Source organism: Protomyctophum bolini (genome assembly GCF_963924005.1).
Source record: "Protomyctophum bolini genome assembly, chromosome: 14".
In the NCBI taxonomy this organism is placed as follows: Eukaryota; Metazoa; Chordata; class Actinopteri; order Myctophiformes; family Myctophidae; genus Protomyctophum; species Protomyctophum bolini.
This window is the reverse complement of record NC_137875.1, coordinates 34,573,849-34,599,564: the sequence shown is the minus strand read 5'-3', so window position 1 is coordinate 34,599,564 and position 25,716 is coordinate 34,573,849. Positions and strand designations below refer to the sequence as shown.

At 42.5% G+C, this 25,716-nt stretch overlaps 2 protein-coding genes across 4 annotated transcripts in view; both read right to left on the bottom strand.

The window, feature by feature from the left end:
* Positions 1-2,168: 2,168 nt before the first annotated feature.
* The window catches only part of vps8 (VPS8 subunit of CORVET complex), an 80,007-nt gene continuing 56,459 nt past the window's right edge, over positions 2,169-25,716 (bottom strand). For 2 of the 3 annotated variants that reach the window (XM_080782544.1, XM_080782545.1), the window contains exons 40-45: positions 24,306-24,386; positions 16,613-16,782; positions 15,512-15,680; positions 15,216-15,269; positions 5,998-6,078; positions 2,169-3,904 (exon numbers count right to left, since the gene is read on the bottom strand). In XM_080782544.1, coding sequence (XP_080638670.1) covers positions 3,761-3,904; positions 5,998-6,078; positions 15,216-15,269; positions 15,512-15,680; positions 16,613-16,782; positions 24,306-24,386 — 699 coding nt within the window. In that variant the 3' untranslated portion in view covers positions 2,169-3,760. The remainder of the gene's footprint in view (positions 3,905-5,997; positions 6,079-15,215; positions 15,270-15,511; positions 15,681-16,612; positions 16,783-24,305; positions 24,387-25,716) is intronic. The other variant, XR_013965313.1, reaches the window with a different exon arrangement.
* Positions 13,393-14,692, bottom strand: LOC308328596 (CMP-N-acetylneuraminate-beta-1,4-galactoside alpha-2,3-sialyltransferase-like). Its single transcript, XM_080782546.1, has one exon. It carries the CDS (start codon positions 14,687-14,689, stop codon positions 13,628-13,630), a length of 1,062 nt encoding a protein of 353 aa, XP_080638672.1. The 5' UTR covers positions 14,690-14,692; the 3' UTR covers positions 13,393-13,627.

The window sequence follows — 25,716 nt, the reverse complement described above, 5'->3', positions numbered from 1 at the left end:
TTTATTACTAAACACATTAATGACTTAAAGCTCTATATGTATTTCAGCCATTTAAAAACAAGATTTCAAAAGATTTTTAGACATGAAAAATATAACTAAGTTATGTAAAAACCTAATGGGCAGATCGCCATCAAACGTACTGACCGACTGTTGGTGACATACTGTAGGAGGCATAGTCATTGGGAAAGGTGACATGTTGCCAACAGAGACGCACCTGTGGATGATCCCTAATAATTTGAGTGACGCCATTAGGCCAAAAAATCCTAATGTTGTCCTCCAGTCACTAGATTCTCTTACATTTATAATTGTCTTCCTCAGACAATGATCTGCTCAATTTGGCTACAGCACTTTGTGAATGTCAGAACTTCATTTAGCTTAGCAGAGGTCTTCAGCAGGGGGTTCTCTCTGTGTAATTAGCAGGCAACAGTCAGTGCAACACTACTCTCTCTCCGTTTCTGGCACAACAGCGCCACTTTTGCCCCTACTGGTACTCAGACTAAACATAGTCACATAGGTTTAGGACGGACATGCTGTTCCTTAGAGTGGTTGCACCATTCCAAAAGAGCAGAGGAGAGCAGAGGAAAAAAAGAGCAGACCAAGTACAGAGCCAATGGTCATGTTGACTAAAAAGGTTAACTAACTGTCAACTGAAAATACTAATAATAATTATGAATCCAACACAGTTTTATACAATTTGTAGTGAGGGGCCCTGCTTCATCTGTCTCTCAGCTAGGGGGTCCTTGAGCTGAAAAACGTTGAAGACCCCAGGCATATCAGATACACACATGGGGGAATTTACCTGGTTCCCATATAGTGTTGCTTGCAGCTCAGCAGTTTGTTCTCCTGGCCAGCTCTGGTCTCTGGGTCCAACGCTGTACTGTCTTCCCCTCGATAATACTAGTTCTGTCCATTAGTGAAGGTGAGTGTAATTCCATGGAACAGAGGAAAAGAGTATCCCAAACATAGTCCTCACTCCATGTTCTACTGTGAATCTCCTTATCTCCCCCAGCTGGATTCACTCAGCCATCTGATCAGTGTAATGAATTCAACCAGGTAGCTCCATGTGACCAGAATCTGACACCTATTCTAATCAATAGATTCAGAATTGTATTATTCTATCTTGACAAAGGCCATTCTAACCACTTAAAACCTATATGCGTTTTTGACAGGTGTCCCCCAGAGGTCTAAATTACGTTAAGTAGCACCTCCTTAATGCTTTCCCTCTACACACTGGCTATATTATATATATATATATATATATATATATATATATATATATATATATATATATATATACATCTTGGCTATATGCAAAATAGTCAATGCCTAAAAAGTTTAGACATAACAGGTAAGGCAAGTTTATTTGAACCAAGCATAAACTTCAATACTGTACAACAAGCTGTTGAATAGGAATAATTAAATGAACAAGAGCAGCAGCAGGTGTAGTTGTGGTTCTGTGTGTGCCAGACATCATTTTGTCCCCACTGTACTTAGTTTGAAGGTCGGCACTGACTCATCGACAAAATCGCCAGACACATCACAATATGCTGCCGCACTGGGTGCTCTGAAGACCTACAATATCAACAATATTACATTTTATTGCCACGAGTGCAGATTCAGAAATAGAATGCTACAGTACATTTGTACAATGTTGACAAAACGTCATGGAAAGCTTCACAATATATCAGACAGAGTGCTCTCTGTGTGTGTGTGTGTGTGTGTGTGTGTGTGTGTGTGTGTGTGTGTGTGTGCTTGTGTGTGCTTGAGTCACAAGTTAGTACTCATCCTAGCAAGCCACCAGCGATTCACCAGTTCACCCACATGGGTGGACAATACATTTGTGTGTGTGTGTGTGTGTGTGTGTGTGTGTGTGTGTGTGCGCACATGTGCATGTGTGTGCGCCTGTGTGCATGTGCGCAAGTACGTGTGTTTGTCACAAGGTACTCAGGGGTTTATTCTTTGTGAAAAGGAAGCTGTCTGAAAGCACAATCAATAAGATCTTTCAGGCCTAAGTGGCTTACATAAAGAGACTGTGATAATAGTTATTATGGTGTGTGTCCATAGAGAACATCTAAGGACAGCAGAGCTTCTGTGTGAACGCGCTATTATGGGTGTGTGTGGGTGTGCGCGCGCGTGCATCTATGAGGAAAAAGACAGACCTGTCAAAATGTTAGAAACACATTTTATTTGCCGTTATTTGTATAGCCCAAAACAAGAGGCAGCTACACAAAACATGGTCATGGCTGCTATCCTAAGCAAACTGACACTGTAGTGCAATAATAATTAAGAACACATATATATTTATTCACCACATTGCAGACAATTATCTATGAATCAAATCAGTTTGAAAGTTAAGCCTATTATCAGTACGTTATATGGCACTTCGCAACGGGTTTCCCCAACGCCAAATCAAATGGGTTCAGATCTGAGCCAAGTCTCCTGAGGAGCCGCGTCTAAAGCCTGTCCTGGACGGGAGTCTCCGGACGTAAAAGCTAAAACATAATGGCACTTTTCCCATTGCACGGCACGGCACTGGCTCGACTCAACTTTGTTCATTTTCCATCGGTCAAAAGTATTACTGTGCCTGGGACTTTATTGGGTACCAAGTGAGCCGAGACAACACCAAAAACAAAAAAGTCATGATGTGAATACATTGCAGACTACTAGTTGGTCAGAGGGAATGCACAGAGGCAGAAGGGGGGAGGAGGGGGAGGAGAAGAAGAAGACAGAAGAGGGGGTACAATCTGAAGTGGAAAACAAACTGCCGTGTACCAAAACTGAGTCCAGTAGAGTGGCGTCTGTATGATCCAGTGGAAAAGTGCCAGTATGTTGTGTTTCAGAAGGTGACTTGTTCCTGGCCTAACAAGTACGAGCCCAAGAACCCTCCTTTTCCTTACAGCCCTGGTCTCTCTCTCTCTCTCTCTCTCCCTCTCTCTCTTCAAGCACACGATGAGGTGCTGGCACAATCTTGACAGCACTGAGAGCTAGGCATTTTGTTTAGAACTCGGCTTAAAGGGCTTTCAAAAGGGTTGGAACAGCAGCGTGAAGCATGACTAATGCCTCCTTTGAGGATCTGCTCTGTTGTGAAAATAAATGTTTGTCTTTTCGTGGTTTTCTATTCTGTTTTGGCCTACACGGACCGGGCGGACGTGCCAATTTGGTGTAGAGGGAAAAAAGAGCAGCATCGCTCTCTCAGCTAAGGGGTCATTGGCCTGAAACACGTCGCTCTCTCAGCTAAGGGGTCATTGGCCTGAAACACGTTGCTCTTAGGAGTGAAATGAACACAAGACTTTACTGTGTATCGTTATTATATGTGGTGTAGCAGCCCGCTACTGTCCTCAAGTATTTTGTTCAAACATGCACAGAGGACGTAATCGTATTTGCTGCAAAAGTCACAACTATCACGGACAGGTCTGTTTTTGGACCTTTGTATGCTATACTGTATAACGATTCCGGTTCCTTATCGATTTCCTGCTAACGGTTCCCTTTAATGATTTCTATAGGGCGTTCCAAATGGACCCTTACACATCTGTAACTCTGAGAATTCTTTAAGTCTCAGAACCGCCAGTATTGCAATTGCACAACAGACGTAAAGTCCTCACGCTAGCTCTGACGGCGTGATAAAAAGCGGTTCCTGAAAACGGTTCCAAAATGTGACGGAACCGATCCCTGGGTCCTGGATGTTTGATCCGGTTCCTCCCGATCCCAACCCTATCTGGGTCACGACGTTTAACTCCAGCTATAGCTAGTAGTCCCACCGCTACTCTTCCACCAGCGGCGGAGGGGACAGTTTGAGCGGGAAAGTCTCGCTGTGGAAGATGCTCGCGGTTCCCGGCTGAGCAGTGTTTACAAGTCCCGCCTTCTCATTGCCATGGCATTGGGAGAGTTCAGAGAGGATGGCGAGCTGGAGGTAAAGTGAGAGACAACGTAAGGAAAGCAGTATGGTAAAAAATGAGAAAAACGTATACAGCACAGTAGCGATGACACCCCCTCCATTCTCTCATTCGTCTATCCCACACGTATATATCAATTACAATTAAAGCATTTAGCAGACGCTCTTAATCCAGAGCGATTTACAGTAAGCAAGGAAAACACAAGGTAATACACCAAATGCATAGACGCCTTTAAGTTTACCAACACCGAGACTGCACACGGCACACAGGCGCCTGTTTCATGTAATCACTTCCCAACAGATCCCCAAACCTGTTGTTTTGGGGAGTGCTGGTTTCTGTTCATTCAACATTCTCTTGTGTGTTGGCCGGTGAGACACTACTAACTAGCGAGATATAAACTTCACCCGCAGTGGTATTGTGCGCAGGGAACAGCTGACATGCAAGGTCACATCGTGGCAACAGATGTGACCGCCGTGAGCTTGGAGGTCTGCTCTTCTCCGCCGTTCTCTGCACACAACACCTTTGCACAGCGGAGCATGAATTAGGTTTGAGGTGCTACAGCTGCGCGATCAAAAAGACTCTGGTGCCGTGATCATAGGGAGCCCTCCCCTCCGTGACTGGAGGTGCTTTGAGTATTGCTAATATTGATTACACACAACATAAACCAATTATATATTTCAAGAGCGAGAGATCACAGTCCATCCTAAACCAAGCTTCTTCCTCCACGCTGGGAGGAAAAAAGCCTCTGAACGTTTGATGGGGTGCATTTGTTACGAGTGCTGTGACCACTTTTATATTGCATCTAATGAGCGGTGGGGTTTTTGGGCCCCAGCCTGCCTGCCGCGCATACTAGTTCTTATCAGTGTGACGTTGTCTGGAAATGCATCTATAGAAATAGTAATCTAGGGTCATAGATAAGCCAAGAACCTATTATCAGTCTAAGCAGTATAACATCGAACAAAAACTATACAAACTATAAGATGTCTTTATATCGTCTTTGAACCCAATGTTCCTTGTAATTAGTATTACATGCTCTATATCGAGAGAGTAGTAGAGAAGGATAGACAAACAATGCACACACGGCTGTCATTATTTTCGGCGTTAAAGACAGAGGAAACAAAAGTATACGGGTGATATACTATAGTAAGATAAATAGATAATGCAGCAAGAAAGAGGGATGGATGGACAGGAAAGTTTAAGAGAAAGCGGTCAGACGGGGACGTCAGATGGCATAATATGACTCTAAATATAGGCAAGGTTTCAGCCTGATCCGAGCCCATAAAAATAAACATGTGGGAGGGGGTACTTATTTGCCCTACTGGCAGTGTGCACAAGAAATCTGGCACTGATTGGTATGAGATCAGCTCTGGATTAAGCTCTCAAGAACAGATTCCAAGCTGTGCAAATTCAAAGGAAACAAACAGCAGAGGGCGCTGTTCTTCCCTTTTTTGACGATGGGTTCCCAGATTGGCTCCAGATTCATGGACAGACAGACACCCGAACAACAAACATGCAATATGTGCATGTTTGTGTTGCAGTTATACTGCTAACCCATACAATGTTAAAAAGGTACAATGTCACTGTTATCAACATCAGTTGAGAGTCAGTGTGAGCGGGGGGAGGCAGAGAGAAGCGAGAAGGGGCTTTTATATTGTTCACAATGGAATACTGGAGGAATACTGCGTGTGCGTGTGTGTCTGTGTGAGCAGTTGGTCACACTATTCAGCTCTCCATCATGGTGTGATGGGATTGAGAAAGAACACAGTGGACGAGAGGGAAAGAGAGAAAGGGGGGAGATGAGAGAAAGGGGGCAGAGGTGAAGATAGATTGAAAGAGAGCGAGAGGAGAGAGGATAGAGGGAGCAAAAGTAAAAGCAAAGGGAGTGACAGAGAGAGAGGGAGGGAGTGGAAAGATTGGGAGAGGAGAGAGGACATGCCAGGAGAAGTGGCAAATGTGTGAGAAAAGCAGAAAAAGGAGCAAACTAATTTGGAGGGCAGAAAGGGGTAGATGCATGGGTCGAACGTGCACAAGGACACATGCACAAGGAGACATCCATGCCCACATACACATGTACTGTAGTGTAGTGTAGTGTAGTGTACAGTACCCTGGATGGTCCTCTGTATAAACAGCGTAGCTGGTCCCAGGACTGTGTCTGCTGGGGGTCCAATGCTGCTTCTACAAGAACCTGCAACACAGCAGAGCACCATGGGAACTGTAAAATGCAATAGTAACAATCACACATCACTTCACACACCAACCTTTAATCTAAAGGTCACTAAAAAGGCCATTAACTTGTCTGGCAGAAGGTAGTTAAACCGTGCCAGGGCCTTTTCTGTATATTTGGGTAGTTTCATTTCCGCTTTACAGGCATGGAGACCGCCTTTGTAAAGATTGGCTAATATTGGCATTAGCTCACGCCGTTTACCTTTCGCCAGAAACGTTCACATGTCGGGAGCGGTGCGGTACAAAATCACAAATCACATCCGAACCTCGAATGGATAATATACATACACTGCGTGAAAAGAGGAGTTAACCACGGACAGCGCTCGTAGTTTCAGAGATATGAGGCATTGAAGATCCTACTTTGACTGGAGGTCTATGGGGGCAGTTGGTCCCAGTGACGGAGGTGTTGCCTAGCAACCGGGCCAAAGTTAAAAGGTGATTTTCCGCTAGACCATTTCATATTTGGTGTAAAGCTTTAGGTACCAACATGTTCGTACTTAGAAGATAACGTCCCCCCCTTGTTACAGCCCCTAAAACATGTTTTAAAAGTGGCTACAACACTGTATCTGAAACAATTAGATTATATATTTGGCCTTGATGTATATTTTGTGTCAAATGACCCTTGTCTTGTAGCGGCGATGGTTGAATGAGTGGGAAGAAACGGAGGCAGGCAACAGGTTGCAGTCTTACGAATCCAGCTTTATTGTCAGGATTCACTCAGTACAACAAGGCAGAGGCACGTGCTGAAGGCCCCGTGCCCAGGAGTCACATTCGTAGCCAATCTATGTGAACACAAGCCAGTGGTCCCAAAACATTGCAATATATTAACTTCAAAGTCCCTTCCTCCTCCGGAAACAAACAGGCTACCTCCGCTATTATGTGAGCCAATCAGAATGTTGCATTCACCGGATCTTCCTGTGAGTAGGAGGGACACATATTGCATGTAGCTTCATGTGGCACACAGTGACTATACTTAACTATACGGTTTATATCAATAGGACTAACTAAATATCTATACTATATTATGAAGTATGCAGAACCTTATTGAACACGTAATGTCACAAAGGTAGAATGTAATGTATTATTAACAGGTCTAACTGATTCAATCTCAAATACATTGTATACTAGAGAGCAGAGCAGGAAGCTCCCTGAACACACACACACAGCTGTTGGATTGCAGTTGAGATATTTCAACAAGATTAGAACTGTCCCGCGACCCCCTGGGGTGATGACAGCTTCTAACAGAGACAGGCCCGATTGTAAATAACTCTACGCAGTTTACTCTTTCTATGAAGTCACCACAGTTTACATGTCCTGTGGGTCAGCCTGTGTACTTAATCTGATCCATGCATATTCATCAGCCTCTTTTGTGTAAATACAGGCAGGCCACCATATTTTAAACACAGGCCACAGGGTCATGGAAAAGTCTTGTTGTAATGACAAGACATCATTGCACCGTTGTGTGTGTGTGTGTGTGTGTGTGTGTGTGTATACTGTAGCAATCTTTATAATCACGACACGGAAGAATTACACAATTGACTTATATGCTTGTTTGAGGAAGAAAGATGCGGAAATTATCATAACATATACAATTCTAATATGACTACATTCCAAAATTATGAAAAAGGAAAGCAGGCTTCGTCAGGTATGCATACCTGATGAAGACCCGTTCTGTGTCTAAGCGTTGGGTCTTAACCTGAGAGCTCCAGAACAGTGTGCAGACTGCTTTCCTTTTGCAATGTACGCATCGTTTGTTCGGCACGTGTGGAATTATTTTGAGATGTGCGTGCTTCCCTTTTGGACTCTCATACATTCCAAATTATACCACAGCCAGCGATAAGCCAAGGCTTATTTATACTTTTCTGGCATTATTAGAAGTATATCCTCCAGCACTAATAGATTTTTCCAGGACTTCTCAAGGGAAGAAAAGACTCAGAAATAATATTTATTATGTTCATAGAGGTTCAGTATTCTAAAACCGATTTCCATTTGCCTATGAGGCACTGCAAGGCTACTGGTTCAACTGCCTAGTCACAATTTCTTTGAACTCTTCTAAAACAAGTAAAAACTAACTGCTCCACAAGAACAATGTTTGTATAACTAATTCACTATTCCATGACAAATCTATTTTACATACCATGAACAGATTATTATTAATGCAACTTTTTGGAAGAATATTTATTTGCTTTACAGACAAGATGAGAGAAAAACCCAGACGGAGGTCTTTTTGTCAGACCCCAAATTATGAGTAAAAAGTGAAATTGTATAATTATGTGACCTTTAAGACTTCAGAAAATCCATCTGTGGATTTAGCCACATAATTTTGGTCCATGTACAAGTTAATGTCCTACAGATTGGAATGGAAAGGAAGGGAAGAGAGATGCTGGAACATTGATTAAATCCAGCCAAGCAGACAAGCTATTGATTCGCGTTTTTTGTGGGTTACGCATCCATCCATCCACTGGCTGTGACATTTAAATAATGTATATGCTCTATGGCTGACTGCGAATATTTCTTTTCTCATGTTTTTGTAAACTGCCAGGATGCATACTACATGGTATTATTCTCACATCAAACTAGCCTTTTGGATATCCCCCGCTACGGAGTCAAAACATATGTTAAAAGTGTTTTTTGTTTTTTTACCATAAGTGTTCAGTAGCTCTATATTCAGATAGTAATCATTGCTATAGAGTATTTGTTCAGTAACAGGGGTCTCCATGTCTCTACAGGTCTTTAACAGAAAATTTACTTTCATGTCTGGATAAGTGAAATTGGATGTGATTAAATAAATAAATGAGCAGACAACATTGGAATACTATACAATTGAGGCTGATAAATTGGTACTTTTTTCCCCATTGAATGAAATTTACGCGCCACCATATAATGTATTGTCTCTTTACTGAGTTGCACTACCAAAACTAAAGCTTTGAGTCCTTTTATCTCTTTAGGTATTGATGGTAATCGAGTGTACAACAAAAACTTAATTGCAAATCACTTCAATTCCTTTTTCCACCTCTATTGTCCCCTACATTATTACATTAGTAATGCGATTGTATGAATTTATGCTGTAGGCAGTGTAGCTCTTGATTGTATATTTATTGATGTACTGTCTGCCTATGCATTTTTTTTCCCAAAGAGACCAAGGACCACAATCGAAAAAATGTCAGATGTCTTTCTTGTGTTTGTATCCTTGACGTTTCTCCGATGAACATGATGTAACATGTGTATTTCCTGTACGACATCTAATCTAATCAAATCAAATTATTGAAGAGCAGGAGGGATTGGAAGATCCCAGTTACTGAACTAACACTCTATACTAGCAATATCAGAATATACGTTGATTAATTGGTGCTGCTGTGATGAATTATGTGTTCAGTTTATCTTAACTTGATCAGACACGCAATTAAGTGCCTTGTAACCACATTTCCACCCTAAGTTCTCAAGCCACAGCACATCTTCATAAACTGACAGGTTGATGTAATGTTCACAACACAATTCTCGCCTCTCTTTACAGTTGTTATGATAGCCTCTAGCGAGACCTGATACGCTCCCTGTGGTGTTTCTCTTTTGATGACAGACTAATAACAACGTTCCATATGGCTAATTAGCAACGAACACCCGAAAGAACAAAATGAATCCTGCGGTGAAGAGAAGCATCCATTTCATCTCATTGTTGTTGTTGTGTATAGATATTTCTGGATTTAAGTTTCAATGATTCCTGACTTGTGAAACAGTATGCCGAATATACGCATATGCAGGGGTGACCTACACTACAGTATACTGTATGCAAATAATATTTGAACATCTAACAGACTTGAACAATGCCGTTAATTTTGTTTCTCCCAATTTCAGCATTTTCAAGATTTCACTACAACTGCTAAGTTTTCTGTCACATTGAGCTTTGGGTTAATAAAACAACAGCAATCATGTCTCCTGAACCGAATTAATGTTCTATGAACTGCACCAAAATATCACTTACTGAAATATCAGTTCATTTTCTGGATGGCTGCACAAAACGTGCACATATGAAACACGCATACATACCCACACATGAATGGACACATACACACATTCTATACACGGGTGGAAAAGTGGGAAAACATTATATGAATTTTCACATTATGTTCCATTAATGTCATGTCTGCATCAACAGCTTAGAATAAGTCCACCACAAAGTTCAAACCAAATGCATGTTATTAACAGCAAATAGTATTAGTAGCCTAATGTTATAAATCGTAATAGCACTTTCATAATCTCAACAAAGTTGTTCGTTTGCAACGTTCTTTTGTTGGTTAAATCACTGTGTTTTGTTGTGGCTTTCCTGCTCTACAGTTAGCTCATAACATTAGCCGCTGGCCCGCTGTTGTCAGCCGCTCCGTGTTGCAGTGACTTCCGTGGTGCGCGTGTCATAGCTTAGGAGGCAGCCAATCATGACTAGGTCGCTACTACGCGATTGACTACACGAGTGGTTCAGACTCCCATTGGCTTAGGCAGTAGTATGGGGTCAGACTCTCATTGACTTAGGCAGTATGGGGTCAGACTCCCATTGGCTTAGGAGGCAGTCAATCATGACTAGGTCGCTAATAAAAACTGGCCTGTTGTATGTCAGGTTTCACCTGACAAAAAAACACTGACGTATACTTCACATCTTAAACAAAAGCACTTGTAGTAGCTGTAAGCTGCAACTTACATAAATAATAATCAGAAAAACATCAACGGAAAGCAGGTCTTGAAAGGACTGCTAAATTAGTTAATTATTAGACAGTGATACAGTACATTGAGAAAATCCTAAATGCTAGTTTTACAGTTTTAAATGTCTAAAAATCATCAGTCACCTACAATTCCCTGAAAAGAGGGTTTATCCAACTCAAAATAAGCTAAATCACAGGGAAGAAATCCAAGTAGAATGATTTTGCCCACAGCTTTTGAGTCCCAGTCAGATGAATACTGCAATGAAATGACCTCCTGATTGTAACAGGGCTGCTTGGAAAATACATCTAATTTTTAAAACTATCGTGCAAATTGGCTGTTCGTATACAAAAAAAACAAACCCAATAGTGGTCAAATTATTAAAACCTTTCTCTCCGTCTGTCTGAAGCTCAACCAGCACATCCAGGCGATGAGAGAATTTTGAGCGAGAATGTTCATAAAGGCAGCATTCATATACTGTACTGTACTTGCCTGCTCTGGACAGCTAACATTGGCCTTAATCATAAATCAGTCATTATGCAATTCCACTCACAAACTGAATAGCCTGTTTAAAAGCAGAAGACTGCATTGACTGCACTGCAGTCAAGTCACCCCAAAATAATGTGGAAGTGAGGGAGCTTTGTAGAAGACAGAGAGAGATGCCCTTTGGACGTTTTCCTGGCTGGCACAAGGTTTCTACTCTGCTCTCCTGCTGAAGATGATATGGTCGAACCAGGCAAAGAGATGTTTATTAGTGTGGTTGCCCTAACAGGGCAACCAGACTATTGTTATTGTAAATGAGGATACTTTGAAAATGTAAATCTCCAAAGTAGTTGGTAATTAAAGTTTTCAAATAATTGTAGTGGAGTAAAAGTACAAATGTTGGCTCTGAGATGTAGTGGAGTAGATGTACTGTAAATGTATTGGAAATTGGAATACAGTCAAGTAAAGTACAAATACCTCAAAATTGTACTTAAGTACAGTATTTGAGTAAATGTACTTAGTTACTTTCCACCACTGGGTTAACGGCAACAAAGAGAGAATCATGTTGCGGTCTCCAAGCAAAGTGCATAGATAACACAAGTGGCTCGAATTGGAGAACTCAACATAAAGGAAGGACATCACGAAATCACAAGTTTAACGGTTTTTATTAACCAAACTTCCCCACAGGGATGGAAACATGGAAACATGTGAGCAACCAAAATATTAAACAATACATAAGTGTCAGTGGTACTTTACCAACTTAGGAGAATTGAGGAAGACCTGGGGATGACCGGCAGTCTTTGTTTTCGTTGTTAGTATTAGTTGGTTGTAAGTTAGGCGGGGGGGGAACGGCTTCGACGTCCCTACAGGGGGTGGCCTGGGGCCCCCCTCATTCTCCTGTGTTTGCCGGCATCTCCAGGTCTTCCTCAATTCTCCTAAGTTGGTAAAGTACCACTGACACTTATGTATTGTTTAATATTTTGGTTGCTCACATGTTTCCATGTTTCCATCCCTGTGGGGAAGTTTGGTTAATAAAAACCGTTAAACTTGTGATTTCGTGATGTCCTTCCTTTATGTTGAGTTCTCCAATTCATGACCAAGCTGTCCTTTGGATGACAAAAAAGATTACGAAAGATACAGAAGTGGTCAATGTTATCTTCAACTTCATATTGACATCTGTTGTCCAGATCATATCTGACACCAGGGCAGGATGAGCAAGCTAACTGTATCTGTACATGTCTGTATTGTCTATTGTGCACTGTCTATCTGTGTAACTGCACTGTACTGCATGTAATGTTTTCCCCTGTGTACGAGACCCCCTCTAAAATGAGATGCTGCATCTCAAGGGGCTATCCTTTCAATAAATTCTGACCAAAAAATTCTGACCAAGTTATACACCCAGCCAGGCCACCCTATCCCTATACCCACACGCGTGTACGTTTGGATTACAACAGAGTATAGACAGAGTTGCGACATTGAGGGGGCAGAAAACAGCCCGGTCACGTGGTCATGTACTCGCGCGAGCCCTATCGACTACAATACATTCCGTAAACTTCCAGTGTCCCTATTCGCCAATAGAAGTCTATTTAGAAGAGGACTGGCCCCATGAAGTGAACGGAGTTGTCGTAACTCTGTCTATACTCAATGGGCTCTGGATTACAAGTATTCATATCAATTTCATATCTCTGTATTCATGCCAAATATTGCGATATCGATACGATATTACCGTTAAAATTTCATTTTCTACATTTTAAGTGTTGCAACACTTAAGCACGCACGCACACGTGTGAAAAACCATAAAACCTGGGTGATCTACTGTATGCTATCAAATTGTATATTTATTCACGCAGCATAGTTTAGTTTCCACCCTTCTAAAGACCAGCTGAGACCCCAACTTTGAGAACCAATGGTGTTCTCAAAAAAAAAAAACGTTTGTTGCAGTTTTTTTGTTGTGGCTTTCGCCTTTATTTTATATTTTTTATGGAGGGACAGACAGTGGGCTGACAGGAAATGGGGAGAGAGATGGGGGAAAGACATGCAGCAATGCAGAAATGTTTAATTTGTGTGAATTTCAGCCTCTGTGGGGGGTATTTATATGCAAATATCATGACCAATGGCATTGCAATGAACATCACTGATGACGTTTAGGTGAAAAAAGAACAGAAAAACATTATAATAAAGTAATTAATTAAAATAAAAATGTTACCGAAAAGCAACACTGGGTCTTACAGGGTTAAGCTTTATTGCTTACTCATGAATCATGATCCGTTGGTCCAGACTCCAGACTGTATGATGAAGCATTTGGAAATTGCGAGTCAATGGTAACGCGAGACAAATTACTACATGATGCCAAAGGACAGGTCCTCGATAGCTCCAGCCTTCACAAGTTTCGCCAGAAACTTCTTTTCATTCACTATGTTATGATCGGGACGTTTTGTCACTGCTGACATTTTGAGGTTTTCGTAGTAGTGCAAAGCGGCATCGGGGTCGCTCATGTTGTAGCCAAAACCAGCCACAGCCACTCGGTCACAGTGGTGGAGGGCCATCGTTATGGCAACTGCCCCTGAGGTGGGAACATTGGACTTCTGACCCCAAACGGGCCGACAATCGTTGTACGGCAAGACAATGAGCTGGAAAGAGGCCTTCTTGATATAGTAGGGGTTCAGCATCCGCATGTCGGCTGGCTTTCTTGGTACGTGCTGTGCCACTGGCGTCCGGAATCGCAATGTATCAGGCATCGTCTTCAAGACCATATGTCGAAACCACTCAAGGTCTTCAGCAAAATATGCAGAGAGGACAAACAGTGACTGGTCCTCTATCTGCTCCGTCTTCATGGGGCAGCTTGTGGGGTATAAGATGCGCATGGTAGTCTTGGAGCCCACATCCGTCTCGTACCCTTTCACCGGCGCTGCGTTCAACCTCACAACAACATCAAACGTATCGATCACCTGGCCCAGAGACTTGTTGGTCAGAATACCTCCGTTACCGATGACGACGCAACTCTTTTTTTCCAAACTATCCAGGTCCTCCCCTAAACCGTAGCTTCCTGTAGCCGAAAGAATGTCCTCTAGGATCTTCTCTTCGTGTGAATTAACTCCAAATGGAAGGCCACACTCTCTGATGTTGGGGAATCGCTTAAAGTTCGAATCGAGGAACATGGGAACGGGCACAGATCCAAAACCTGGGTACAGGGTGGCGACCTTGCAAGATGCAAAGCCAAGCTTGCAATCACCTGTCTTCTCTTCATTGTGACCCGTCTTGCCTTCATCGTGACCTGTCCTGCGTTCATCGTGACCCGTCTTGCCTTCATCGCGACCTGTCCACCACTTCAAGTCACTCATGGCCCAGACACCCAGGGAAATGAAACCCAGGGAGACGATTCGCACAGCCTTAAGATGCATGATCTTAGAAGACTGGGGCCGTTGGAGAGAGCGCTTTTGTCTTTTGTCAAACACACTGTTATCTCACACCATTTCGCTGTGATGCAAATTGCATCACAAATTCCCCATTCCCCGCCCCTTCCTCTTTTCACCACACACACACACACACACACACACACACAGTACAAACACACACACACACACACACACACACACACATTCAATCAATCAATCTTAGTGCTCAATAGTTTGAAAACGCCACTCTGTGACTTAATGGCCACACTGCACATTAAATAAATCTAGGGTTGTGGCTAAGAATCTGGGGGTTGGACTAGGGGTGTGGCTGAGGAGAAGTACAGAGAGGTACCTACGAAAACCTAAAGATCCAGATTTGAAACTAAGGGAACCCAACCGTAGATTTGCTGCTTTCCAAACATTTGTACAAATATTGACACATTTTCTCTTATGGGCACAAATGGTGACTAAATACGCATCAATGTGGGGGTCCCTGACATGAACATGTTTGAGAACCACTGCTCTAAAGTACCTTTTTCCCATGAGCCTCTGCTCCCGTCTCCCGAAGTGCTGACGTCACACGAGTCTGCGAGAGGAAGGACAGAAGAACAGGGGAGGGGATGAGGGAGGGAGGAGGAGAGTGGGACGAATGGAGGAGAAGATGTAAAGGGGAGAAAAGAGAAGGAGAAAGACATGGCAGAGGAGGAAGAATGAAACAGCAGAGGAGGAAGAAAAAGGTGATGATGGTGAGGAAGAGGAGTGGAGTTTGTTTATCTCAAGGACTTAGTAAAAAGCAATCAATTGTCTCACACACACACACATACACACCTGTGCCAGAGAGGCGCTGCGACCCCTTTCAGGTTCTGTGCCGACTCCGCCCCTTCCACCTTTATTGGAGGAACACTTGTAGCAGCTCCACCCCTGCGAGCGATCCGAAATTAGGCCACTCCCACTGTCCTTCCGTTGCAGGCACTGACAGTGGTACAGGTGTCCACAGCTATGACATACAGTAGACAAATACACACACACACACACGAGTTGTGATTTTGGCTGTTGATTTCAGTTGTTTCCATAGACTGTAAAAAAATATGGACAAAGCGATCTCCGGGTTTGATACGTAAGATGAAGCCAGTCAGTCCTTGAATTGTAAATCGCCATCTTTCTAGATCCGTTTGGGCCCTAATGGCCATTGGCTGGCCCAGACAACGAGGCGGGACTTTCCCCCTTTTTCTTTGTTGGTTTTTATTTTGACTCGAACGGGGGGTGGCTCCCGATCATAGACTGTAACGGTAGCCACGCCCCTCAGAACATACGAGACTTTCTTTAATAAATGGGACCATCATTTTCCAAAAAGAATATTATGACATGAGAAATGAGACTTTAAACTAGTGACTGGAAGCAGAAAGTATTCATGACCATGTTTATTAAGGTAATACAGTCTAGGTGAAGTTGGGCCCAAATACATGGACCTCTATGCATATATGGGGTTTTTTGGGGCCCAATGACAGCGCCACAACAGGCCATATATGAACTTTCAGGAAGTCCTGATTTCCTTAGTGGCTTCACAGAATATCTGTCTGACTGCCCCCCTGGTTGTTTCCCTGTGTTTATTGTGATTGTTGTTTGGTCAATTTCAGTTTGTGGCTTCTATAAATACCACAAAGTTAACTTGACGATCCCGTTGTTTTTTTCCCCTTCAGTTAACGATTAGCCTTCAGAGCAAAAGGCAGATTGTTACAAGATTGAAACCGAAAAATAGCCGATCTACTGCTATATTTGGTGAAGAGACTTGGTGTACGGTAGACTGAAAAAGAATGCACCAAGTGCAAGTGATATTGATAATGTATCAAAGCATTCCGAGGCACCCCTGGGACTTTGCGTCAAGGCCTGCCACTCTGAGAAACCCTGTGTTGTGTCATGGTACTGTACCTGAATATGATGATCTCGTCTGGCGAGTCCTGCCTCCTCTTGTACTGCTGCAGACAGATGTTACAGTGGTCCTGTCTCGGGTGAAGGCCCCTGGTGACCGCTGCACGCAGGTGAGCCAGGGACCAGTGGAGGTCATGGTTCAATAGACTGGTAGTGGTCTCCAATAAGGTCTGCAAGGGGGGGGGGGGGGGGGGGGGGAGTAACAGGGAAAGAGTGAGTGAGACACAGTGGTAAGTAGAATTACAGAGATAAGGGAGAGAGAGCAGGACAGAGAGAGCTTTATTATTCATGTCACAGAAATTCACACAGTTCTGTATACATTAAAATGAGACAGGAGGCAGGGTTGCAAAGAAGAATGAATATTAGGCGGGTAAAAATATGGTTTTACCCTAAAAAATAACATACTTAAAGTTTACCAAAGTTTGACCACCCGAAATGTGTTTTTTTCATGATGGCCGCCGCCAGTTCTTAAAATACCATTACTCCTCCATTATTCATCCTAGAAAAGTAATTTCTAACCCTATGTTTTGGTTATCTAGGAATGCAATTAGCATATATAAATTATAGTCAAGCAATTACAAGTACAATGATATATAAAGCAATTGGTTATAAGGTTATAACAGTGTAATAGGACCCTTTTCTATAATGCCGTACTGCCCAGGATTGGTGAGTTCATCACCTATACAAAATTCACATTCTGTTGAAGCTTTCAGGAGATTTATTTTGATACCATAACAATAAGGAATACATTCATTATTACTGGGCGGTACTGTCATATGATGTGACATTTGTCAAAGCATGGCTGCCAAGTGATAGACTCATTAGACTGGGAATATTACACAAATCATGGAAGAAATGTACAGAGAAATGTGTGCACTATTTTGTTTGTAAAGGTGTCTGGCAATAATAATAATAAAAATATGTCCCCTAGGGTAGTGGTTCCCAAACTGTGGGCCGGGACAAACATTGTGAAAATAGGTGATCTATAAAAGCTCACAATGCTGAGTGTCTTTGCACCAAACACACTCAGTAGGACCAATTGGCCACTTGTCTGGTCTATGGGGAATATGGACTCCTCAGTGGGGATATATTGGAGAGAAATGGCCCCTCATGGGCCTAGAGACTAGAGGGTGTGCAAGTCAGTCCAGAGCTATCACACATGTATCTTGGTATATAGGCAGGTGGTGGAGTGTGGCATGAATAGGGTTCAGTTATGCTTGTCACAGACATCTTCTTATTCCCGAGACTGTAGTATTTGTGTGTGTAAAATTAATTTCACATTTACTTTGTGTTTGGTACTGCTGGCAATAACCTTGAGCCCTGGGCTCCAGTCTTGGTCTCCCCATAGAATCCCAATCTAACCTCCCTCCACGCTGTAGCCCTGCTGCTATCCAACAAACAAGCATTGCTGCCTTCCAATGCATGGCTTTTTAAGTCATATGGCAGCCAAGACTATGGACTTTAATGTTTGTTTAGGGCACACTAAATGACAACGTAGGATGCCATGTGGCCAATATAAATACAGTGGGCGCCCCTCATTTCGTGTTTTTTGCACTTTTTGCATTTTCGTACTACAGTAGCTGTTCTAGAGGAGAGGGGAGAGGATATTCTGTGCCATAATGATCAGTCACTGGGGGCCCCAGTAATATTAATGGTCAGCCACCAACCACACACCGACTCTCCTGTGAGCCAGTCCGACATAGGGACACCCCTGTCTGCCTGACAAACAATCATACACCACGTGGAGGTCTTATAACCACCACTATGTGGGTCTGACCCTTCTGTATACCAATGCCCACTCTAGCGGCCTATAGCTCAGGCCTAGGAGCCAGCAGGAGGTCCATTTGGGACCAGCATACATACATTTAGGAACACGACTGCATGACAGTCTTGCAACATGTGGAGGTCTTATAACCACCATCAGTGGAGACTGTCCTCACTACCTATGTCAACTCAAGAGGTCCTATCTCGGGAGTAAGAGCCAGCATGGTCCACATGGGACCAGTGGGACTAGTGAGCCAGGCGACATATAGGAACACTCCTCCCAGCCTAAGCTAAACCCCAATTCCTTAGTTTCTACCTCCTCCACACTCCGTTCCCCCGGCATGCCGTGACTTAGAAATTGTTTGCATTTGAGGAGTTGAGAACGAGGAGAGTGCAGGCTCCCTAAGCCACTTGGAGTGAGATCTGGCAAAGATCTTTCATGTATCGTTTGCAGAACTGTCTTTGTTGAATTGTGTGGCGTATCATTTCTCCTCCTCTACATGACAATCCTCGGAGCTCCGGAATGGTCCAACAATCCAGCCGTGTGACACGTCATGATTGCTGTCACTTCAAAATCATGCAGGTCTATTCCCCCCTCCTCGCTCGACGCCAGGGCTAAGGCGGGAGTGGAGGACATGAAGAATGTATACTTGAATATTGGAACGTGGCTATTGCAATGCACAACATGGAGGTCTTAGAACTAACACCACAGGGACAGACAAGCCCCAATCTCTTTAACTGCCTAATGAGCACTCGTCCTGGGCTCTCAAGTGCCCCATAGCTTTAATGGGACATGTATGAGCCACCTCGGACATGCAGAGAGGAGAAGACCATGAGGGTCTTCTTAACTTTGCTCTTCTGTGCTCCAAGTCCCCAGGGAGAAATCCAGTGACCCCGACTCCCCATACTCCCCTGTACCCACTTGAGGGAAACTCTAGGCGCACTAAACTCTAGTCCGGACTAGGGTTGGGATTCAGAACCGGGTCCATTTCAGACCCAGTTCCAACATTGCGGATCCGGAGCCGGTTCCATAGTTTTTTTATTAACGGTTCCCCAAACAGTTCTCATCAGTCGTCATTTAGCTCCGCTGTGTCTGTGCATGCATGCATGAGTGAGTACATTAATCTTGTGACTCATGTAGGCGTATTGATTTTGAGATGTTTCCTCAATGTGGACGTGGTGCAACTGGTGCAAGTTGCATCAACCTTTGCAGGAAACATCACATTTATTGCACTTTGCGAGTGTGGTTAACAGAGAGGGAAATTACTCTTGAGGCTGAGCACGCAAAGTGCAATAAATGCAATGCCATAGTTTCCTGCAAAGGTTGTTGCAACTTGCACCAGTTGCACCACGTCCACATTGAGGAAACATCTCAAAATCAATACGCCTACACGAATAACATTAGAAAATAACTACCGGTACTAACTTCTACAGAGCTTTTTATTATGACTCGAAGTCTTTCTGTCTGAATCACGTTAACTATAGAGCCATGAATTAAATAAAAATCAATTTGTCTGCACTTATTTTTACAACTTAGAAGCAACTCAATTGCTTTTTATTTGGCTCTAAATTAATCGCGCAACTGTTGAGAGCCCAGCCTTTAGGTGCATATATACCTACATACATTGATTACTTTATAAACAGTTTGCAGAAAAAAGCACAGGATCATAGCCTACAGTACAATACAAAATAATATTAAATTAATCTGAACATTAAAGATTTAATATACAGTATAAATTGCAACAATTATATTGTCGTGGTGGCTAGCTGGTGGCGGTGAAGTTTAAATAATAGTGCCAACTCATAATTGTAAAGTGCAAATACAATAATTTAATTTGTGTTTATTAAGTACTTGGTTAGGTTAGTTATAATATAAGCATAATATATGTCAGAAAAAAGGGCAAATCCCAACCCTAGTCCGGACCCCCCTTTACCTCCTCACCCAACCCCACCTCACCTATCATACTCCCCTCGATCTGCACCCGGTAGAGACTTAGGTTCTGACTACTCTGCACTAAGAGTAAATAATGCAATAAATTAGTTCTGGGTGGGTGTATAGTCAAAGATGAATTATTTAGTTTGAGCCTAATTTTATCCACAGATCCAAATATTTCAATATTGCTATTGCTATAGGCTATTGTCTATCAACTTGGTGTGTTTTGAGGATATCTTGAAACCTTATTCCAAAAATATATATAAATATTTAGATATTTATTAAATATTTAGTTTAGTTAACTTGAAACTGGTGACTATTTCAGAGGGTTTTAACAGTCACAAACACAATATTGGATTTCACAATTATCTAATTGTATCTCTGCAATTTGGACAAGTTCAATGGACTCATATACCCCAAAAACATAGGGTTAGACACAAAAAGTACTTGTCTAGGATGAATAATGAAGGAGTTAGGCTATTTTAATGGTTTTTAGGCCATCTTGGACGCCATCTTGAAGATGACACCTTTCGGGTGGTCAAACTTTGGTAAACTTTTAGTATGTTATTAAAGACACCTAATACTACATAAATCAGTTGAGAAACCTTTTGTTGCAATTTTTTTAGGGAAAGGTGGTCATATATTTACCCGCCTATATAGTAAATGTACTGTATAGAAAAAATATATACAACATAGTGATATTACCTATATTGCTTTCTAAAATAATCTCATAATCATCCACCATAATTATGACTACACACACACACACACACACACACACACACACACACACACACACACACACACACACACACACACACACACACACACACACACAGCACTGCCTGGCTTTGCTCCGTGGTGGTTTTGTGAGCTGAGCTCCCGGCATAAAAACAAACAAACTCCCGAAACAGCTGCGGGAGAACGAGAGAACAAAGGAATGAAATAATAGAGACAGCGACAGAAATAGAATAGGAAAGGAACAGAAAAGGACCAGAAAGGAATAGAATATAGGCAGATAGGCAGTAGAGAGAAAACAGAGGGAAAACAATGGACGGAATTTGAGGAAGTGTTGGCCATGGAGGGTAGGAGATACGAGTACGGTGATGGACTATGAGCGGCGCCATCAAAACCACCGTTCTGGTGATAAGGTGAATGAATAGGGCTTTACAGTATGAACAACCCTTACAGGTCTGTAACGCAGAGAGAGTACGGTTCAGTTTGGTTCAATTTGTACACTCTCAAAGTTGTAGTACGGTAGTTAAAGGACAACTTCAGACTACATAAAATAGCAAATTGTCCTACTTATATTGATATCGATCCCAAATGACTTGCCAATGCCATGGGGTCTATTTTGTAGAATTGCCCCTGAACGGAGCTTTTACACTACTCGTTGTGGCCAAAAAGGTTCATGAATGTGTTATTATTAGTTGAAAACACACCCATGCCTTGGTTGTCCCACACGAGCCGCCATTCGGTGCCGCCGAGCATTTAGTCTGTAAATAAACACTGTGGATGTTGACCCTTACAGTATGTACGGGGCCATTTGATTCACTTTGTACAGTGGGTTCCCCAATTAGCGGCCCGCGTGGGGGGGGGGGTCCCAGATATAAATGGCTTTAAATGGGGGTCAGTAGCATCTGCCTGTCAAACTGGGGGTCCTTTTCAAATGAGGTCTTGCCCTGGGCAGGCCAATCAAATCATCGCTATGGGATACACACATTGCTCAGCCAATCAAGTCATCGCTATGGGATACACACATTGCTCAGCCAATGATCATCGCTATGGGGTACACACAAACACACCAAGTTGGGCATAGGAGGGGCTAGCGCCACAAAAAAACAAATAAATCAATAAAATAATCTCTAATCTCTAATCAACTGTAGGTGCTTTTCAAATCAATGGTGTGTCTATGGAGCTGATCTGGAAAGCGCCGCTTGGTGTTTGGGAGAGCAGACCCGTTTCAGGGAGAGAGTGTCCGAGATCAAAGGAATAATGCATGAGGAGACAGTTTTCCTTTTAATCCATTAAGACCTGGGGCCTAATTCTAATGTACAGATCCCTACAGATTTCTGACAAAACCCTTTCATGTCAATGACCCCCACAATGATATGTATGTTGGTCCAGGGACCACCAGAAGCAAAGATTTGAGTAAAAATGTTCAGTTTAAAACACTTTGACGGCCAGGGCCCTCTCCAACTCAGGAGAAGAGAATATATATATCAAATGTTCACTATTTTTCAAAAATATAGCAGATCTACAAGCTTGTAGCATGGCACAAAGTGGAGCACTATGAGCTTGCATATGTGCTATATTTAGTATAGCCAAAGCATGACATAATTTTCACTCAAATCTAAAATGGCAGATGCATTCCCGGTTTTAATGGGTTAAGTGGCACACCCACGAAAAACAAGTGCGCTCCGCTACCCATAGCTGCTGCTATCATTAGCGCAACGGTGTTGCACTCCTACAGAAACCACACACCAGAGCCTGGCGTCCTCTCGCCTTTCCAATAAAGAGTGATGAAATGGTGTGAAATATAACATTTGATGTGGCACGTGGAGAGGAACTGATGGGGCGTTGTTGTGTGATGTGAGCTTGCAGATCTGCTATTTCTGGTGAGCGCCACCGCCATACAACAAAGCATAAATGAAGCATTACACGGATACAGTTGTCAAAGTTACGCCACATCAGTCACCTTGGCTGACACTGTGTGTGTGTGTGTGTGTGTGTGTGTGTGTGTGTGTGTGTGTGTGTGTGTGTGTGTGTGTGTGTGTGTGTGTGCGCGTGCGTGCGTGCATGTGTGTGTGTGTGTGTGTGTGAGCACATGCTTCTACAGGTCTCTGATCTTCTTTGCCTCCAGTCCTCCCTACTTATCTCTCCTCAACCTTTTTTTTCTCTCCACCTTCACCTCTCTCTCTCTCTCTCTCCATGACCCACCCCCATGATTTTAATCAGGATGAAGGTATCTTACAGAGGCTTAGAGTATTTTTCTCCAGTGAGAAAATGTGAAATAAATAAAAATTCTATTAGTTTCTCCTTCTCCTTTCTCTCTGTGCAATAATATATCCTTTGTTTCTTTCGGTCTTACTCCTTTACTTTCACCTCAAAATGAAACATTTAGTTCCGTTTTAAATGTTTTTTAGTGTTGCTAGCCCAGCCAAGGATTTGATGTCTGTCTGTCTGTCTGTCTGTCTGTCTGCATCTGTCTGTTATGAATGGATTTGCACAAAAGCTGGTGGAAAGGTCACGGCCAAGATAAACAGATTTTCATTTTCATTATTATTGAGCTGACAACATGCTTTTGAGTTGCGATGACGTCAGTTCGAATCTGACCCCCAGCTTCAAGTCATGTGTGTCTCCCCTCTTTGCCCATGGTCCTGCCTCTCTATACTATATCCGCTCTTTCTCTCTCTCTTTCTCTCTCTCTCTGCTGGTCTGGGTGTAAAACTCAAACATGTGATGTCACACTGGAATACAGTTGTTACATTTAAACTCAGACAGTATAAATGTGAACACTAGCGTTGGGTGGGGAAAGCATTTTCTTTAATAGGACTGCTAGTAGAATGAGGAAGGAAATGTACATTAAACTCATACAGTATAAATGTGAACACTAGCGTTGGGTGGGGAAAACGATTTCTTTCTGCTGGCTGTAGGAAAGTGCGTTCAATTCTCAAATGAAGATGGCAAATCTCAACAGCCCTTGGACTTAAGACAGAACCATTTAAAAGAGTCTTTTCCCCTTTTCAAACTTAAAATGGTTATGCAAAGTTCATAAGCGGCGTAGAACCATGAGTCCAATGGAATCATATATAATTGAATGCGTGTATGAAGCAATTAGCAGCTAATGATATGCTTCGGGAGTGCTACAGCATGGGCAAGCTAAATAATGCATGCTAGCCTTTAGCTTAACACACACACAGTGTAAGTAGTAAGACACACACACACACACACACACACACACACACACACACACGCGCGCACACAGTTGGATACCTGTTCGTAGTTAAAAGTCTCCAGCATGCCCAAGATGAGGCCTTGGATTTCTGCCAGCTTCCCTTTTCCATATACTGGGTCCTGAGAAACACGCATACCAAACACAAACAAGTTGAAAGACGGATTAAAACATACATACAAATGTATACATTACATTCATTTATAGTATTATAATTGATAATAACTAAGTAATAGATAATGATAATCATACAAATCATATCTAATGATATGCAGTATATGGAATAAAGGTAATAAATCTTTCATCTTTATAAGGAGAGGTCAAAATACACAAACATATTTCAGTTCTCTATCTCCAAGGTATTTCCAAATGAAATGCAATAGAAGGTATAGTAGAAGGTAGTATCTTAAACTGTGTAGCTAAATAAATGTACATGTGGTTGTGAAAGTACACAATTTGTTTCTGTGGTTTAATTAGCTGGAAACGTCCCGTTGATATGTGCATTTAAAAGCATTTAAACTTTCAATTAGACTACTGCACGTTTACAGATATAAAAATAGGGTGCATTTTGCATCCCAAAACGCAGTTTATAGTTGAGGGACGCAATAAAACAAGGACCTCTGCATCCACGCCGGGATGCACTACTGTATTCGGCATGTACAGTAAATAATACACACACTAGCTTTAGTTATAATAATAATTTCTTCTGTTTTCTACATGAATATAACCACATTATAACAATATGAAATGACATGGTAGTTTTAAATGCTGCAATTTGTAAAAATGACAAAATATGACTCTTAACGTTGCTGAAGTGGGACTCATCAAATGTCCCTGGGACTCATCTAAAAGACCATCCCTGCATCCCAGGACTCATTACATTGAAAACCTATTTACCTATTTTTACAAGATTTTTTGGCAAGTGCGTATCCCCATTTCCTATATTGAGCAATGTTAAAACATATCGTTTTATGCAGTCAGTACTGTATGTCATGTGTTTAATGAAGTCCTGACCCAGCTGAGTGGTTAGTGAGCCAGCCTGGGTAGCCAGAGGCACTGGTTGTCCCAGGTTCGATTCCGGGCCAGCAATGTGTGTCCCTGAGCAACCCCTAATTGCTCCCTGAGTGAGTGCCGTATCGTTTGATAGCTATAACATTGCCTCGCTGCGTTTCATTTTTGGTTGCTATGGACGGTTGCCAGGGCCCCGCCCGCAGCCCCGCACTGCTTTTGTTTCTCAATAGCCGTTAGCTTCTGTTTTAGGCTTTGCAAGCTTTTTTCTCTATAACTAATGCGCTGTCCGTGGTGTTGACCAGAACGGCGATGTTCGGGGGTATTTTCTGATTATCCGGTGAGCGCGATGGGAACATTGGCGTTTTCTAGAGCAAGGATTGGCCTTATTTTAGCTCAGTAGCATTAACGCTAATACTTTAGCATTCAAGATGGAAGCCAAAA